This window comes from Drosophila suzukii, chromosome 2R, assembly GCF_043229965.1.
Source record: "Drosophila suzukii chromosome 2R, CBGP_Dsuzu_IsoJpt1.0, whole genome shotgun sequence".
Classification (NCBI taxonomy): Eukaryota; Metazoa; Arthropoda; class Insecta; order Diptera; family Drosophilidae; genus Drosophila; species Drosophila suzukii.
Window position 1 is genome coordinate 8134887 of NC_092081.1, and position 18435 is coordinate 8153321.

The window sequence follows — 18435 nt, forward strand, 5'->3', positions numbered from 1 at the left end:
TTACAAGGGAATGTGGCAGTAGAGAGAAAAGAGAAGAAAGAAAGAAGGAAAGACAGAGAGAGAGAGCTCGAGGTCAATGAGCTTTGTACTCGTCTCGAGACTCTGAAAATTTCGACAAAATACCGCTACATTGAATGGCTTTTGCACGTCGCATGAATATGTATCTGTAGTTGTAAATATATCTGTATCCGCGAGTGTGTATTACCAAATATTGAGCAATAAGAATAAGAATTTCGGTTTCTTTTGGTCATGAGACAGACAGTTACAAAGCGGCTTTTGTTGCGCTCCCTCGCTCTTTATTTGTTGTTCTTTTTTTAATCTGCGGCTAAAAATACACTTTTTGTAAGCTTTTTAATTTACCTGTAAGCAACAGATAAATTCGTTTCAAAAGTGCATGTGCATACAAAAAGATACAATAAAAGATACAGATACAGTCTCATCTCTCTTTGTGCTTATCTCGTCTCTCTTTAGTGGCAGCGCTTACCTGTTGCGCTCTTAAAGCGATCGCCTGGCTTTCTCTCTCTTTGCGCTTTCTTTACTCTCTCTTACGCTCTTCCTCTCTCCCTATCTCTCTTGTCTTTCTCTCCGGGTTTTTTCGTGTGTTTTGATTCCTTCATTCTTGAGCGCTAAGAACGTTCGTTGACCTCGGAGAGTTGGGGCCTCCGCTTAGCGGTACTTCTCAACCTGTTTTTCCCCTCTCTCCAGCTCTCTCCCGCTCTCCACAGGGCGTGAGTATGTGTGTGTGTTTACCGTAGAAGTCTTCCTGTTTGCTCAGCGATTAAAGGTGCAACTGAGCGAACTGCGATCCGATGACGGGCCCCAAAGATACACAGATACTTGGAGAGTAACGTCACGGGTTTCGGGTCCCTGACTCTTTCGAGCCCTACTACGTGTATCACTCGGAGTAACAGTCGGACTCTCGGACATTCGGACATGACATCCCATCTCTGATGAAATGCACGCATGACTCCGCTGGCATGTGTATCTCTTACCAGTCGATACAGACCAACATCCATAAATCAAACTCATATTTCTAATTTATTTGTATCTCTAATTATACGTATCTTGAGTTTGCTATTAGAAGCTAAACTTAGTTATGTAGACAGGCTTTATCTTTCTTTCTCTATTTAATAGCTGATTAACTTATTTTAAAAAATTGTTGTAAAATCTGAAAAAGTAATTACAGATCTTTTGAGAAAGCTTAGAAAACCTAGTCTTTTCCGGTCCATATCATGGCTTTATAAGGTATGACAAACACCTTATATCTTCTTGAACATAATCTTATATATTAAGGCGAACTAGGCATGAAAATATTATTTCCGGCTTAAGAGAAGAAGATTTAAGCCCAATATGGGAATTCTGAATTAAGTTTTGGAATAGATACATATGTCAGCATTTGTTTTCTTTTGGTTATACTAGCTCTCAAGCAGGAAATCATTTATTTTACCTGGTACTAGGCCATCATAATGTTGTTCTTATCTAAATAAATATGTAATACATGTTTTGTAAGATGTTGTTTATGTACGAATCCCACTTAGGAAGTCGGGACTGTATCTTTTTGGTTGCTGCGCGGATATTTTTGGGCAGTGATCACGCATTTAATTAGCAGGAATTGTGGTGAGCGCCCCCCCTTTTGCAGGTGTGTTGGTGAGCGCGTGTGCTGAGGTGGGAACTTCTTGCAGCTCCTTTCTCCTTTCTCGGCTGAGCTTCTGTTTCTGTTTCTGTTTCGTTTTGGGTTTCTGCTTGTATTTCCCGCTCGCCTCCGCACACAGGTTCCCGCCAGAGGACGATGATTCCACATCCAATGAAGAGGAACCCAAGATGATAATGATGGCGATCATGATCTTCGGATGCAACGGGTCTTCGACTCGGTCTCTGGCCATTTAGTGTGCAATCGTTTGTCCCCACGTCCAGTCCAGTCCATTCGGATTCTGGGCTCTCTCATCGGATCGCTTCCAATCCGGATTAACCCCCCGCTCTCCATCATCCTGATCCGTTCCACTCCGCCGGCCGCATCATCATCATCTACGCCGGCTAATTTCACCGTTTGAAAACCGTTTGATACGATACCATCTCAGAGACTCGAACTAATTCGCGAATTTTACGATCATGATCTGGTCGAGTGATGAGTTCAGAGCCTTGACATTGATCCTATTAGTTTGAGTGTATGAATGAAAGTCCATATCCATTGATGAGAGCTAAGAACCCGGATAACATGCCAAGCACCATCAGAGGTTAGTATGAAGAGGGGGTTCTATACATAAGCCTTAGGATAGTAATGCTATTCTTATAAGATTCTCATATTGTTTAATCTTTATCTTTTATATGTTTTTTATAATATTTAGGAATGTTAAGCTTAAGATGCTTATAAATGCAAGTTACAAACAAACTTATGCAAATTAAAGCCAACTTAAAATAATAAGATGAGTCATATCATTATGATTTATCATGTTTCTTTAAATAGTGTTTATCTATTACAAATACCCACCTTCCGATGAGGCTGATATACTATTTCTTCAACTTATTTTCTGCCGAATATATTTCTTGCAAATAAAGATCTGCACATTTATTGAAGGTTTTTGGAATTTACCACTTTGGTTTTTAATGTTTAAGCCAAGTTTCTCTGGCAATCAAAATATCTCTGGTGATATTTTCAAACATCAACCTTGCCTGGCTATAACCAACTAATGGAATCATTAGGCTGGCTAAGAAAATACAAAAAAAAACCTAATTGATTATAAAAGGCAACGGCTTTCAATAGCCGCAAATAAATGGATGGGATATGCAGTCGAGCTGCAAGACATGCAATGCCGTCTTGCTGCTGGATTTCCGATTCTAGCCAAAAGATTTTACCACATCTTCAAGGCAGCGGTGGTAGTGGCAGTTGGCAGTTGTGCCAGCAGAACAACAGTAATGGCCCGGCCAACTGTTGCCTCATCGACAGTGGGGCTGCAATAAACCAGTTGGAAGTCGCAGCTAATCTTGCAACACAGTTGCGCAACAAAGAATCCGAGGCAACGGTACTAACGTGTTTGCTGTTGCTGTTTCTGCTGCTATTGTGGCTATATGCCTTGGTTCTTAGCTCTGTTCTTTTCTTTTCTGTTTTTCTTTTTTGTTATTTGTTATTTTCTTGGCAATCAGCTCTCTGAGCCAGTTGCGTGTAACAGGTTTTTCCTCTTGAATAACTGGGACTTTCTTACGGGACTTTTTCGGAGAGTTTCTGCAGAAAACAGGTTAGAATCGGCACAGACTTGCAATAGATGAGGCAACACAACAAGAAGTTTACAACGGTGAGGCACACATTTTCACGTTCACGTTAGAACCAACGGTGTTTTAGCCAAGTTTAGCTGCAAGACGCTGGCAGAACCAGTTGGCTCTTGATTGTTGTTGCGCAAGCGGCAGCTGAAGGCAGCGAAAAATAAATCTAACATGATTTAAGCAACGGAAAAACATGAAATATTAATGCCGATGGTTGACTCTTGGCTCCGAATCCACCGTAACGGCTGTCTCTTGGTTCGCCTTCATCGGCGAACCCCCCACCTTATAGATGGCCCTACTGCCTACCAGTAGTACCTACTAATGATGGCTCCGATCCGAACCGATCCGATCTGTTAGGTTGGTGCCCAGTTAGGCGATTAGTCCAAATTTGTTCTGTTGGGCAATGCCCGAGTCCAAGTTGTTCTCCCCTTTTTTTTTGGGTAGTCACTTGGGGGTCATTGTGGTCATAGCTGTTCTGGGATTTGTTTTTACAGACATCACCAGCTCATTTGGCTGCAGGGAGCTTTAATTAACGATATTGGAAATTTGGTTCTTTGATTATCGAAGTTCTTACTAAATGTATATGCATTTAAATGTAATGGTTTTTGTATATACCAATGTTCAAAGAGCTTTAACTTGGTATTAAACGAGATTCTTTAAATTTTAAGAATACCTTTTGATCTGTTTAATGTACATTTACATCTTTTTTATTAAGGGAAATAATTTAAAATCTGAATATTGTATATTTAAAGTGAAAATATTAATTTTTTAATACATTATTTATGTTAATTTAATAATTGAGCTTTGTAAAGCACCATATAAGTTTGATACTTAAGATAATTATTATATTTTTTTATATATCTGCAAATGTTGTATACTTTACTAGTGTTCTAAATGTAACCATTAACCAAAATACTTACATTAAACAACTGTTTTTGAGTTCAGCTTAACTTTTTCTCACCCCAATAAGCATCATAAACAGGTTACGAATTTAAAATGTTGAAGAAAAAGATATTCTTTTTAATTTGGTGGAGTTAAGAAGACTTATAGATATTGATTAACTTAATTCAATGAGGATCAGTTAAGTAAGCACATCATACTGGCTTTATTTCGACTAAAATACTATATTTACTTTAAAAATGTTAAAAAATGTAGGTACCCATGGCATATCTGAATATAAATTCATAAAATGTGATTTAGATTATGTTATAAAATATAAATATGTTTAACTGAATTAAATCAGTTTGTAGAAATTTAAGCAAGTGTCATAGGGCTATAGAAGTTACTATAAGGTAAAATTTCAGGGATTTTAAACATTCGACGGATTCAAATTCTACCGCCCTTGGAATTTCCACCACGGGCGTGCAGAAATTTCCCGTGACTCTTTCCCACCACGGCGGGAATTTCCCTGGCCTGTGCGCCCCCTCCCACCCCACTTAAAATCTAAGGGTGGAAAAGCTGCGCAACAACGTTCGCCTGTGCTCGTTTTCCCTCGTGCCGTGGCTTCCAGTTTTTCCTGGCTATGCACTTGGCATTATGCCTACTAACCCTATTTTCGCCAGCAGTTCGCAGCGAGTCCCATTTTTCAACTTGCATGCGGATATACACACACGCACACACACACGAATGCCAGGATTTTCCCAGAAACTGAGGCGCAACCCCCACGAAACGGAAAGTTTGTGCAGCGGCAGAACGAACTGTGTTTGTGGCACTCGAATTTGGGACACATTCCTGTAAAGGACGCAGCTCCGGTCAGCTGCTACTCCAAATCGCAAAAAAAGGAGTCACAAAAAACGCGCGCGGTGCATTAAGCCCTTAAAAATCTGAAAGTGAAAATACTGAAATAGGAAAATTCAAATAGTGTATGTCAACATTTTCCAACCCCCAAAACACAAGTGCAATAAACTACATAAATAACTAGTGTATCAATTAAATAAATAAAGGATAAAGGATAGTAAAAGATACAATATCTTTTTGGAAAAGCGAAAGCTATATGCTAGTGCCTGCCAAATATTGATTGCCAAGTGTGCCGCTGAAAAATCGATTATTAAAGCCACTTTCCACACACACAGCTGGTGGTTGTTGTTGTTGCAAGGATGGAGGTGGCTTCCGAGGTGGTGGTTGCATAGGGTTGCGTGCCGCAATGTGGGAAATCAACAGCAACATTGCCACATCCACAGCCACATCTATATCCACATCCAGATCCCGAGGCACACTTCCAACTGTTTTGACGTGGTCGAGTTCCAATGGCGCTGGCAAAAGCGAATGCTGCAGCGCAGCCTTGCAGCCATCCAGCGGCGACGCGTTGCATGTGCAGCAGCAGCAGGAGCAGCAGCAACAGCAGCAACAGCAACAGCAGCAGCAACAGCAACAGCAGCAACAGCAGCAACAGCAGCAACAACCGCAGCAGCAGGACACGAAAACGAGGATGACAACGGTCAAATGTGGAGAACACAGATACAGAAACAGGCACAGTCATCAAAACACAGCCACAATTGCTGCATAATAGTTATTAAAAAATGAAATAAACAATAACAATAAGAAAGACTAAACAAAATGTACTCAAAAACCAAAGCATTAAACTGAAACGCAAACTCAAACTCTGGCCATCGCACAAAGTTACGTTAAGTATACGACGCGTATTTCCAGCTGCAAAACGAACCCAAAACGAAACCGAACGAAACGAAACGCACAGGTGCATCTGTAGACCCCACTACGCCCCTGAAAAACCCCCTTTCAAGCCACTCCCCCCCCCCCCACACCTCCCTCATTTAAACACCCCTCTCCAAGGGGTATCTACACCAATTGACAAGCAATCGAGGCAAATGCAGAATGAATGAACTTGTTTAGTCGTTGACAATTTTTTAAGTGCACTTTCGTAAGGCTGATTTTCAAATTTATTTCGATGTTGTGCTTCTACACCTTATAAAACAAAACAAAAAAAAAAGAAAAAGTAAATAAATAAGGGAGAAAATTAAGCAATCAACCAAAGTGAAAGTGTGTGTTTAGTGTTTAGTGTTCTAAGAGCTGGGACATTTGAGATACTTTTGGTGAAGAAACGGCCGCCACAACGGATAGGCCGCGAGATCTCCTGCTGATACAGCAGGCCAAGTCCGCCGGCGGCAGCAAATCCTCCAGCGGCGGACCGCAGTTCATCGGTACCGATGCCGCCACAGCGGCGGCGGTTGCCAATCTGCGCAGCAAGGTGCCCTCCATCTCGATAATCCCGCTGCCCGTCTCCACCACCATTGTGGCAAGGAGTGCAGGTGGTGGTGGTGGTGGAGGTGCCAGTGGTGGTGCCACTTCAGCTGTGCCACACCTGATCCACTCGGCGAGGAGTGGCGTGTCCATGACCAGCAAATCCACGGGCACTTCTCCCCCTCTAACCTTCATTTCGGAGGGAAACGGATCGGGTTCCGGAACTGGATCCTCTGGTGCTCCCGCCCTGGCCCTCCTGCCACGCCCCCAGCAGCAGCATCAGTACCAGCAGACCGACAAATGCACCGTCCTCAAACTGGACGTACTGAAGCCCCAATCTGGCCTGGCTTCCAATTCCAGCTCTAGCACCTATCTGCAGATAGAACAGCAGCTCAGCGAACTGGAGGCCGCCGACGAGGAGGAGGAGAATATGGCCAGTTTGCTGGGCAGTGCACCACCTGCCCAGATCCTGGCCAATCAGCCCATTATCGTTAAGATCGAGCCCACGCAATCCTTTCACATAGTGGATGAGGGCGATACGAGGGTGCTGAGTCTGCCCCTTAGTGATGCGGATAAACTGGGTGCCAGTTGGATAGATCTCAAGGATATAGCCGGATTGCAAGCCGGAGGAGGTGCCACTTTGCTGGACGTCTGCTTCGAGCAGGCCAACGAAGAGGGCACCATTATAGCCACTGTCCAGCCGGATTTGGACAACGACGATCTCGAAATGGATGGGAAGGACGAGACCGAGGAAGAGACTGAACCAGAGCCACCGGCACCCAAAAGATTGGCCACCACCAGGCCAGCACAGTCGCGGCCACAACAACAGCAGCAGCAGCAGCAGCAACCGCAGCAGCAACAGCAACAGCAGCAGCAGGTGAAATTCCTTTCGGATCCACCGGCCTTGGCGCGTTCCAGCAGCTTCAGCAGTCTGAGCAGTTTCAGCAGCATCAGCAACATCAGCTCCGTGTGCAAAAACATGGCCAGCAATGCCAGTCAGGAGGGCAGCCTGAAGCGGTCCAAGGAGCGAACTCCACCGCCCTTAGCCCCACAGAAGCCCGCTGCAACATCAACAGCCACATCGGCAACATCGGGGACTTCAGCCAGTGTCACAGCAGCAACATCGGCCAGGGACAACAGCAGAGAACACAGCAGCAGCGGCAATGGCGCCATGACAGGTAATTCTAATATTAAGAGATTTAAAACCGTCTCTATAGATAACCCCTCTTTAGGAATATCCCCTTGGATACCCAATTTCTAGGTATATCTAAATCAATTAAAAATTTTAAGTCAAGCCAGTGGTCACCAGCAGGAGCAACTGCTAACCAAGGGTTACAATCTTTTCTCTGCCGGGGCTCTGCCGCCACACTGATGGTGCACATCAGCATATTTTGCTATGTAATTTACAGCATGTTTTTCGCAGTGTGGTAACCACTGATTAACATAAAAATTATTCACACTTAAACAAAGAGTTAAGTTTAAGCAGGTGGTTAACCCTTTACTTAATATTAAATATTGTGTGTGAACTAAAAGGGATCTTCTTGTCACAAATTTATATGAAATCACTCTTTCGTTACATTATGGAGTCTCTTTCGGAAATATATTAATGCAATAAATAACGAAATATTTAATTTTCACTCAAAATTCGAGTAAAAGAATATACATTCTAAATTAATTTTAATAGGAGTTATACAATTAAACAAAGAGTTTTGATAGCACATTGTAATACATTATGTATGTATAAACTCTTAGCTTTTTCCTGAGATTTTACATAAAAAACTCATAAAAGAATTCTTCATCAACTGTAATGAGTGATTGTCGCAAATATTTGAAAGATCTTAAGTCAAGGATTCCTCAAATGATGCGTTCACACCCCATAAAACCCAGCAAGCATCGAGAATTCCACTTGTTGCTAGTGCAGAAGAACAACAGTCGGTTAACCACAGTGAGCACTCACCCAGAGCGACCACCGACGATCAGCGATGGTTCAGATAATCGCACATATATCCCCATAAAGCACCCTCTCTTTTCCCATCCCCACAAAGAATCCGAGCTATGCAAATGAACGCTCGCTCATTGCGCAAGCATCCAGCGGCAATTAACAGGCTGACACATCAGCAACACATCAGCGACAGCAGCAACACCAAGACACCAAGAGCAACAGCAACAGCCACAACAGGTGTACTTGTGTACAGTGAACAGGGTACAGTGTACAGTGTACACACCCCATGCTAAAAAGAATTTCAATTTACAAGCCTCGATTTATTGGCTATTCACCTTTGTGTGGCTGCAGCAGCAACAGCAACAGCTACAACAGCAACACCAGCGGCTACGGGCATGTGTCCCACTTTCCATAGTCAACAAACAGCAGCAACACCAACAGCAACAAAAACATGTTTTGACATACTAAATAAGCCGCTGCTAGGCTGACTAGCTTTTGGCCAAGTCTAGATGGTGTTCTTTATCATTAGGTTCTGTTAGCCGTTTTTTGCGATTCTCCCTGCCTCGGCATATTCGCTTTACTGCTGTTGCGGCAACGCCAGCAACACCAAGAACCACAGCAACACCAAGAGATACAGCAACACCACCACCGTTCTTCTGCTCGACTCCTCATATTTTTACCGTAGCACGAACCTTAGCGGTAAAAACGTCAACTACAAACTATACAGTTAACTGAATGAAGTCTCGAACGGAGCGAGCGGGACGGACTGAGAGCGAAACTCAAGCCCAAGAGTATCTGGCTAGAACAGAATTAACGTTTATGCACTGAAACAAAAGTAAGATTAATATCATATCGTATGATAAAGTATCATAAATACATTATTAGATACAGAACTAACGGTTATACAATAAGAAAGGGATTGAAGTATCATATCATATTATTATGTATAATGTATCATACATATTCTTTAAGATTGGTAACATGGGAAAGGTAGAGATCAGGCTAGATTATTTGAAGATGATTAGATGATTAGATACAGAACTAACGTTTATACAATAAGAAAGGGATTGAAGTATCATATCATAAGATTATAATGTATCATACATATTCTTTAAGATTGGTAATATAAGAGAGAGATCAGATTAGATTACTTGAATAACAAGGGATATTTTAAAATACTACAGCTTAGAGGTGGGATCAGGATAGTACCACCTTTTTTATGATCACATATATAATTCTAATGGGTACCAAAAATGTCAGATATTTTTACTTTTGATATTCGGTATTTGCGGTATACCATTGAAAGAGAAAGGTCCTAATATTATAATACATTATATTTAGAAAACAGTACAAATGGTTTGTTTTGACTTCTTGTGTTCGGTTAAAAATCTTTTCTGGGATAGAAGCATATCGTAATATATCTAAAACTATAATAAATAGATATTTTTTCAGTGCCGAGAGTGGGATAAGGGCGAGGGGGCGGCTAAGCTGAAAAATTGATTTGGTAGCGCCTCGGGCCAGCGACTTGATTCTGCTCCCTCGGCTTGGCTCACTTGATGACTACAAATGAGTGTCAGGCACTGACACGACTTCTCATGCAGAAGCCCTACAGTTTCGGCCAAGATTGATCTATATTTTATAGCTTCTGTTGATATCTTTGCTCTGGGGGCCTCCGTGTCTACATGCATGGCTCATTAGCAGGCTGGGGCGGTGACCAAAACGTCGGATTTTCTAGTCTTGTGATTGATGATCGAGGCGATGAATCGTTACCTAATTGCTGTACCCACTAGAACGAGAATAGATCATTTCGATTTGTTTTCAGATTTTCTGCTTTCTCAATTCCAGAAGCTGAACGATCGATCTTTTCTGATAGAAATTCCTTTACAGTTACCGAATGCCTTGAAGTAATGGCTTTCTAAGGCATTCCGTCTTGTAGTCCGAAGACATTTTTGTAAACTATACCTTACATGTATTTTAACATTTCATTTTGTATATATACAGATACAATCTAAAGCGTTATTACCTTATAATTTATATAATATGCATAAGAGTTATTTTTAAAACTCTACCAATTTAAGACAGTTTGAAAATGAGATATTTTTCCATTATATTAACTAAATACCTCTAAAATGTCTAATTTCAAGGGAATTTAAAAATTATTGATTGTTAAAGTACCTGTGGCGTGAAATATCCAAAATTATTTAAATCGTTTTTAAAACCCGTTCAGAGCCCTCCTCTTCACAAGCGGATTTGACAATGATTAGCCCACATAATGGTAGTTGGCAAAAAAAATGTAAAACTAAAAACATAAAGGTTTTCTTCATCCGAACCTTTCTGCGGATGAGACGACCCTGAACGTGGTCGATGGACTTTGGCAGTCCGCCGTTTCTGTCGCCGTCGTCGAAGATCTCGCAATCGTGGGGATTACGAGATATGTATCTGCGCCACTGGGACTCACACTATCACTTTTGCGAAGGGGCATATTGGCGGGGTTTATTGTTGTAATTTCCCATATGAATCGGAGCCAGGTTCATTATAATTTGGTTGGACAACGCTTTGCATTTCATGCATGAATCTTCTGCTTATTGGCCGGCCGTCTGGACCTGGATTGGATCCGTGGCTATTAGCCAGGTCAGCGCCGCATGAGATTTCGTCTCCAATCGAGCGCGGCGAAGTTTCATTATCATATTTTCGATTTTGCCAAACTTCAACGATTTTGCCTGGCGATTTCGTAACCCAACCGTCTCATCTCTTTCTCGTCTATGCAAAATCCAAATTATGCTGCACACACATGTATCTTTGTATCTGCGAGATGCAAAGTTAATGGCTTTAGTATCGAAAATACATAAATTAACGTAAGCGAAATATTAATTTATAACTTGAGCGAAGTTTGTTTCTTTCGTGTTTTCAACATTTACATGGAAACTTACTTTTTTATTTTTGATTTTTTCGCATGCTTTTCATTTTGGCAAACTTCGAAAGCAAATTGCAAAATGATTTAAACTAATTTTATCATTTTTAATTGGCCAGCAAACTCCGTGTGCAGTTCACCTTGATGCTTGGTGATTTTTTTTGGCTTTTTCTATTTTGTGGACAACGTAATGGGTTGAATATTCAATATTCAATATTCACTCGTGGGGACTTAACCCAATTTCTTATGTCTGCATTATTTAAGAACTTGGGATATTATACAATACTTTTTTTTTACTTATTTATGTATTTGTTACTTTCTATTTTAAAGAAAATCCATATTGCTGAAAGAAGCAGTATTTTATTAGCTTACATAGGTATATTTTACTGGTATATTTGTAATATTTCCTTAATCATGGAGGTTCTTACAACATTTTTGAACCTTAAATTTGAATAAATATTTTATTTAAGAACCCTCGAATACCTCGAACCACATACGACTTAGAGTTATAAAACCTATTTTAAACTTATATTGCCAGTAAAACTAGTTCGACTTATAAAGACTTCGAGCTAGAAATAGCGACTGTATTACTTTTAAGTATAATGAATGATATATATTTAGTACATTTAAGTAATATTTAATAAATTTCAAAATACTTAAAGAGAGTACGACTACAAGATACCCGTTTCTGCTGTATGTTAAAATGTGTTGCCTACCTTATGGCGCGTTTAAAGCAACCATATGTAACCACTTTCCTGCATTTAATCAGCACTATTAAAGGCCCACAGAGAAAACTCAATATCCGAATGCTTGTTGACAGGACTCAGGCGGTATAATTTAGGGCCAATTTTCCACTTCCGCCCCGCAAAAGGCATTCGAGACAATTGGCCCAGTCGCCCGTTGAAAAGTAAGAAGTGCAATTAAATTGCAACTGCAGTGCACACATTTTGGCCTAAAAAGCAATTGACCTGCTAATTGAAGGAAGCGCCAAAAGCTCCCGCTTTCTCTCTTTTTTGGCCCAAAGAGAAGCGCAGGAACTCCCCAGAGCGAGAAGAGAACGAGAGAGAGGAGAGCCCCCGCGATAACAGCTGATTGTCGACTCTTTCGCTGGCGAGCGGTTGCCATAGCGAATGAACGGCACAAAGCGGACGTTGCAAAAGTGGGTGGGGAGTGGCGGTGGGTTGGGGCAGCGAACTGAAGAAGAAGTCATCGGCACAGAGACACATATACCCACTTCTCTCTCTTGCGCTCTCACTCCATCTCGTTGCCGCTCTTTTTTTGGGGAGCACCTCTGCTGCCGCATTGCGGCGCTGCTGCCGCGCGGCCGGCGTCGCTGCCGCCGCCGCACGACGACAACGAACAGTCGATAACATTTTGCGGCACTCTTCAGCTACACCTCGTATTGAGCGTTTCGCGGCGGCGGGTTACGATGCGTGGCGCGTTGTATCTTTATTATTAATTATTTGTTGTTGTTGTTTATACTCTGTACCGTTTTATTTCCCATCGCATCGCTCGTGTGTGTGTGCGCGCGTGTGTCTGTGTCTGTGCGTGTGCCTATGCGTTTTGCCCCCCAAATCCCTCAAAACGCCTCACCACCACCCCCCCTCTAACCACTCTGCCGAGAAAAACCCCCCGAAAATCAAGAAGAAGAAGAAGAAAGATTACTCCACAAAAGGCAAAACTTCGAAACGCGAGTGTGTGCTAGTGAAAGATATATAAATTAGAGCCTTGCAACATGCGGCGGCAGATGAAGTTTGTTCGGTTTCAGATCAAAACAAAATCATAGGATATATCGCTATATATACAGTACCAGTCAATCAATCAATATCGTGTGCATTCAAATTCCACATCGTGCCTAAAACTGCAACTGCAATTGCGCGCCCTCTCTCTCTCTCTCTTTCTCGCTATAAAAAATAAAAACACACAAAACGGAAACGGAAGTGCCAGTGACGTAATACTCCCTAAAAAAATCCCAGGAGAATCCCTCCCACAACCTTCCCCTCAAGATTGTGCAACAAAAACAAAGCCTATTTCCGTGTATGTGTACGTTCCATCAGCCCAAGTGTGTGTGTGTGTGTGTGGCACAAGGATAACACAAAATATTATTAACAAAAATAAAAATCCATCGAGAAAATCCCTCATCGCAACACGTCGCCCTCGCAAATTGGATAATTTATTGGAATAATCTATTTGCCTCTAATTGGATAGCTAACCACCAGTTTTCGGATATATCACACGATCGGGGATTTAATGATTGGGAAACGAAAATTTATGACATCGTTTAGGCTTGCTTGTTTTATAGGTGCTCTATAGGTTCTGGCACTCGGGGGCTTATTAAGTACACGTGCCTAATACTTGAATAACTAAATGCAAAGCGATGAAATTTAATTGAACAGTTCGATATTTTGTAGTTTTTTTGACTTAAAGTCTGACATCTACAAGTTCAACGACACTTTAAAGTCAAAAAGAAACTTTAAAACAACGAGTAACTTGGAAATATTTTTTATAGATTATATAGACCCAAATGATATTTCAATAGTTAATAAGCTACTAATCTATTTGGGATTCGTAATCTTTTAGTATTTATAATCGAAAATAGAGTATAAAATAGAAGAAAAGAAAAGAAATTACTTTGTTCAGTTTCTACTTTTAAAAGAACTTTAGGTTCTAAAAATGAAAGTACTCCTTTGAATACCAAGCCGAAAGATCTTTCTCATTATCTTACGAATCTTATGAGTTTTGTTTAAAAGGAGGATAGAAAGTTTTATATTTGGATAAAAATAATATTACAACTGATGTTTCTCTATAAACCGGATGCCCCGAGTATGATTCACAGATTGTAACCATGTGATTCTAACAACGGTGTTATCCCCATTGGCCATCCCATATAGGAAATAGTTTCCCCCAATTAACAACCCCTTTTCGAGCAACTATGGCCAACTGTCAGCTGAAAGCTTTTCGCAATTTTTCATAGGGCTCCCGGTATCTGTTACTGGGGGCTTCTGGGTCCATTGTCTTAGGATCTTAGGAGACCGAATACCGAATCACGAGATGCTATGCCCTTTTCTTGTCCACAGCTTCTGGCCCCTTTGTTGCCGCTGCAGTTTTCTGTCTGTGTCCATTGTGGCAACTTATGATTATCAACAATTGTTATTGTTGTCGTTAGAAGCAGTTTAGAGGCGGCAGTACGAGTGCTTGCACCGACTTTTCAGTTCAGCCGAGTTCAGAGCAGAGCAAAGTCGGTCGTCGCCAGCACCACCCACTCTGCGCCTCCTTTTCCATTGCTTCCACTGCCACTGCTGCCACTGCTGCTTCTCCTGCCTTTTTAGTCGACTGTTTGCATTACCGTTAGTGGAACAACATTGCTAAGCACACACACGGGCGGCACACACACTCGCACACTCCATGTGTCGCCCCATAAGTGTGCCACCCCAGCAACAACAACAACTGGGGATGCACGTAGAGAAAAAATTCCAACAGCTCCATTCTTGGAGATATTTTCTTGGAATTATAGTATATGTTTGGAGAGATATCCTTTATGTTAATATATATTTATGAAGCACTGTGTTTTGATTTTAAAAAAAAGTTATTTTTATGCTTAACTTTTAAATTAAATGATGTGATAGTGAACTGAATTTTAATGATTACGTTTTGAATAGTTTCAATGATAACTATATATGACAAATATCTATGAACTATAGGCCAAGAGTTAGGAATTTATTTTTTAGAATTAAATTAGATACCGAATATGAAAACCTTTTTAAAATAATAAGAACCCTTCTAAGATTTTTAAGCAATTTTACAAATGGAAAACATCTTAGAATTATAAACAGAGAGTTAGGAATTTTTTTATCTAAGATTTACAAACATAACGTTAGGATCTTATTTGTTTTTAGGAAAATATTTGACTATTAAAGATTCTTTATAGTTATGAAAGGATGTTTGTTAAATAGTAGTTTCTTATGAGAAAACCTATGGGGTTCAGAGATCATAACTATACAGATTTGTAAGGGAAAAAGGATTTGAGGAGGTTACCTTTGATTACATGATTACAACCTCACATGTAAGGATCATAACTAAACACCTTACCTTTGATTACATGATTACATATGAGGTTAAAAGATCATAGATATGATAAACAGATAGATAGAGAAATATGACTTAAAGGTATTACCAATTTCGATGAGCATGTCGTACTGCCTTTCTGGCCGTGTAGAAGCGGAAAACAGCCTAAGCAGAAGTCCCAGGCGGAAAAGTGGGGGCAGCGGCATGGCCCACCCATAGGTCATTGGTCTTTTTTGTCGGCGTCAACGTACTGCGACGGCAGCAGAAGCAGCAGCAGCAACAACAACAACACAACAGCAGCAGCAGCAACAGCCCCAGCAGCGCTGCAACTGCGACGCCGGCAGCGCTGCCTTGTAAACTTTGTCGTCTGCTTTGCTGTCGCTCTGTTGCTGTTGTAACTGTAACCGCCTTCGGCTTCTGCCGCCCACCGCCCACAGCCCCCCTCTCTCAGCACTCTCTCTCTCTCTCTCTTTCTTTCTCTTTCGCCCTGCTTCATCATCGGCTTGACCGGCTCGTTAGCTTTAGTACCGTTAGTAAGTTCGTTGTAGCTGCGAGAGAATTTTTCATTTCCACTGTGGTGGGGCTATTCATTTTCATTTTCCTTTCAGCGTTTTCTTTGCGTTTTGTCTATATGTAAATTTCTCTCCCGCTCCCTCTCCCTTTCTCTCTCTCTTACTCTGTGTTTCTGAGCTGGCACAATTTCAGTGTTGTTGCTGTCGCTTTGGTGACGTATTTTATATGTCTGCCAGAGGCTTCCGCATGGCCACCCAAAGCCACCCCCAAACCACCAACAAAGTGATTACACTCCCCCTACCCCCCTAGCCACCCCAAAAAAAAAAGAAAGAGAGAGAAAAGTAAAAATGTTTTTATATTCATTGGGTTTGCCGGCTCGTTTGTCGCTCGTTTTTCCACTGTGCATGTGTTTCTGTGTGTGTGTGTGTGTGTTTGAGCTTTGGGTCATAGAACTTTTTTCTATGTTTACCCACACTATCAAACGAACACACCCACTATGCTAGGCGACGAGATTTATGCGCTGCATTTCACAGTTTTTCCCCATCAGAACCGAACCGAACCCCCGCCGTCTGTCTGGGCACCCTTAAATCCCATTTCTCTATCGATTTTCCATGTTCACGTCCATATAGTCATCATCAGCGGCCCAAAGGGAGTTGCCAACCGAAAAAAGGGAGAGCTATGTAGGGGTTATGCTCTGGGGTTTGGGGTTTGGGGTTCGGCACAGTTCCTGAATTGCGAAGCCTGCATGGGCGAAATATGGGTTTTCAATTATGAGATACATTATGTCATGTGCTGTATCTGTTGGATTAAATAAAAACATAGGTTGGTATAGACGGGGCTTGAAAGGATTTGTTGAATCATCTGGTAAATGTTGTTATTATAGGATTATAGATTTTTTTGATGTTATGGTACTTTAGTAACTTTAGGTATGATACAAGCCTTTGATCTATTAAGACTTTAAAGTTTTCGTTCTAAGGTTTGGGGTCTTAATTCATTTTTTATATTGCGATGAGGGCGGATTATATAGTATGATATGATGATAATATAATTGTGCTTTTGACTTTCGTCGTAGGCTTCTATAAAGTTAATCTCTTAACCAAGATGTTGATTAGAACATTTAACATAATTTACTTGAACTGAATTTTGAGAACCTATAAAAACATAGATTTTTTTGTATCCAACTTTCAAATCAATCTTGAAACATGTAGAGCTTATCTAAAACTTTTGTTTTGTTTTTTTCCTTCTTTTGATAAATGAGAGTCAAAGCAGTAAATAAATAACGCCACGCACACACGTTTGGGCTCACATCGATCAATCTTTGGTTATCGACCAATCGAAGATCTTTGGTTAACGACCAATCGAAGATCTTTGTTTATCGACCAATCGAAGATCGTGCGATTTTCTATATCGATTTCCCCCTTGCAGACACCATTCCCGTGCAATATGCTGAATGCCATGATTTGGCCATGGCTGACAGTGCGTAGCAAGAGTATTTACATAACTGGCCAAACCATTTTGTACATCAAAGTGTTCAAGCGTAGGGCCTGAATAAAAGACGCATATTGAAAATAACAGATGAACGTTTCCAAGGCAGCGACAGTTCGAATCGATGAGAAACAGATTGCGCCTAAATGTCTTCCGGAATTAATTGTCGTGAAATTTTCGTATTTTTGGAAATTTTGATTTGGAATCAAGCAAAACAGAGAAATCGACAAAACAATGAGCATAGCAACAACAAAGGCAGCAGCAGCAGCAACAATAAGGAAACCAGCAGCAACAGCAGCAGCAGCAGCAACAACAACAGCAACAAGCAACACAATAAAAATCACAGCAACCGTAGAAGCAGCAACAACAGCAACAACAACGCAGTGAAAGTGATAAAGCAGCAGCAGCAACAACAACAACAACAACTGCCCAAAGCAACCAAAAACAAAAACTACAGCAGCAACAACAATAGCAGCAACAGCAATAACAACAATCTGCACATACTGCAAAAGGGTTAAAGTTGCAAGTTCGATTTAAATAGATATTATCAAATCATAGAGAATTGCTTTAAATAAACGATAACGATAACGATAGCGATAGATAACTAAAACAAGTTTAATACATACGCGAACAAGTGTCTTATTAACAAATAGTTTGATAAACAAAATATAAAAAAAACAGACAAATAAGCAGATAATTAAGCGGCAGCAGCAGCAACATATAACATCAGATCCAAACAACATCAACAATTTAGTACCTACAGGCCTGACAACGTTAGATCATTATATACATACATATAGATATAAAATATATAAAATATATATACACATATATATCGATTGGCAAGCCCCTCACACACCGCCCCCCCGCCCCCGTCTCACAAAAACAAAAACAAAACAAAAAACACCCACACACACTGTGATAGTTCTTGATTCACACTGAATGCGAAAAGCGCTGAAAATTCATTCATAAAATAATAAAATCAATCTGCGGACTAAAAGCTAAAGACCAAGTGCAATAAGACGATTGATTGGCTAATACAATTGGATCCGAAGGGCAGCTA

At 40.9% G+C, this 18435-nt stretch overlaps 3 protein-coding genes across 6 annotated transcripts in view; all 3 read left to right on the top strand.

Moving 5' to 3' along the window:
- The first annotated feature begins 2093 nt into the window (after window positions 1-2093).
- Hr3 (Hormone receptor 3) overlaps window positions 2094-18435 on the top strand; it is a 39382-nt gene continuing 23040 nt past the window's right edge. For 2 of the 3 annotated variants that reach the window (XM_017074614.4, XM_065863207.2), the window contains exon 1: window positions 6451-7634. In XM_017074614.4, coding sequence (XP_016930103.3) covers window positions 6608-7634 — 1027 coding nt within the window. In that variant the 5' untranslated portion in view covers window positions 6451-6607. Of the gene's footprint in view, window positions 2235-6450; window positions 7635-18435 lie in introns of those variants that run through there. The other variant, XM_036813483.3, reaches the window with a different exon arrangement.
- Window positions 4900-5764, top strand: LOC108009897 (high mobility group protein DSP1). Its single transcript, XM_017074618.4, has one exon. The coding sequence runs from the start codon at window positions 5402-5404 to the stop codon at window positions 5762-5764; it is 363 nt and encodes a 120-aa protein (XP_016930107.3). The 5' UTR covers window positions 4900-5401.
- LOC118876945 (probable DNA replication complex GINS protein PSF3) lies at window positions 12695-17890 on the top strand. 2 transcript variants are annotated; one of them, XM_065863208.2, is made up of 2 exons: window positions 12695-13352; window positions 17313-17890. In XM_065863208.2, exon 2 carries the CDS (start codon window positions 17519-17521, stop codon window positions 17888-17890), a length of 372 nt encoding a protein of 123 aa, XP_065719280.2. In that variant the 5' UTR covers window positions 12695-13352; window positions 17313-17518. The 2 variants fall into 2 exon arrangements, with proteins under 2 accessions (XP_065719280.2, XP_036669379.3); XM_036813484.3 differs by having other exon boundaries at window positions 12695-13346.

Coding starts and splice junctions, on each gene's coding strand:
- LOC108009897 (XM_017074618.4), top strand. CDS start 5,402: ATGTGGGAAATCAACAGCAACATTGCCACATCCACAGCCACATCTATA.
- LOC118876945 (XM_065863208.2), top strand. CDS start 17,519: ATGTCTTCCGGAATTAATTGTCGTGAAATTTTCGTATTTTTGGAAATT.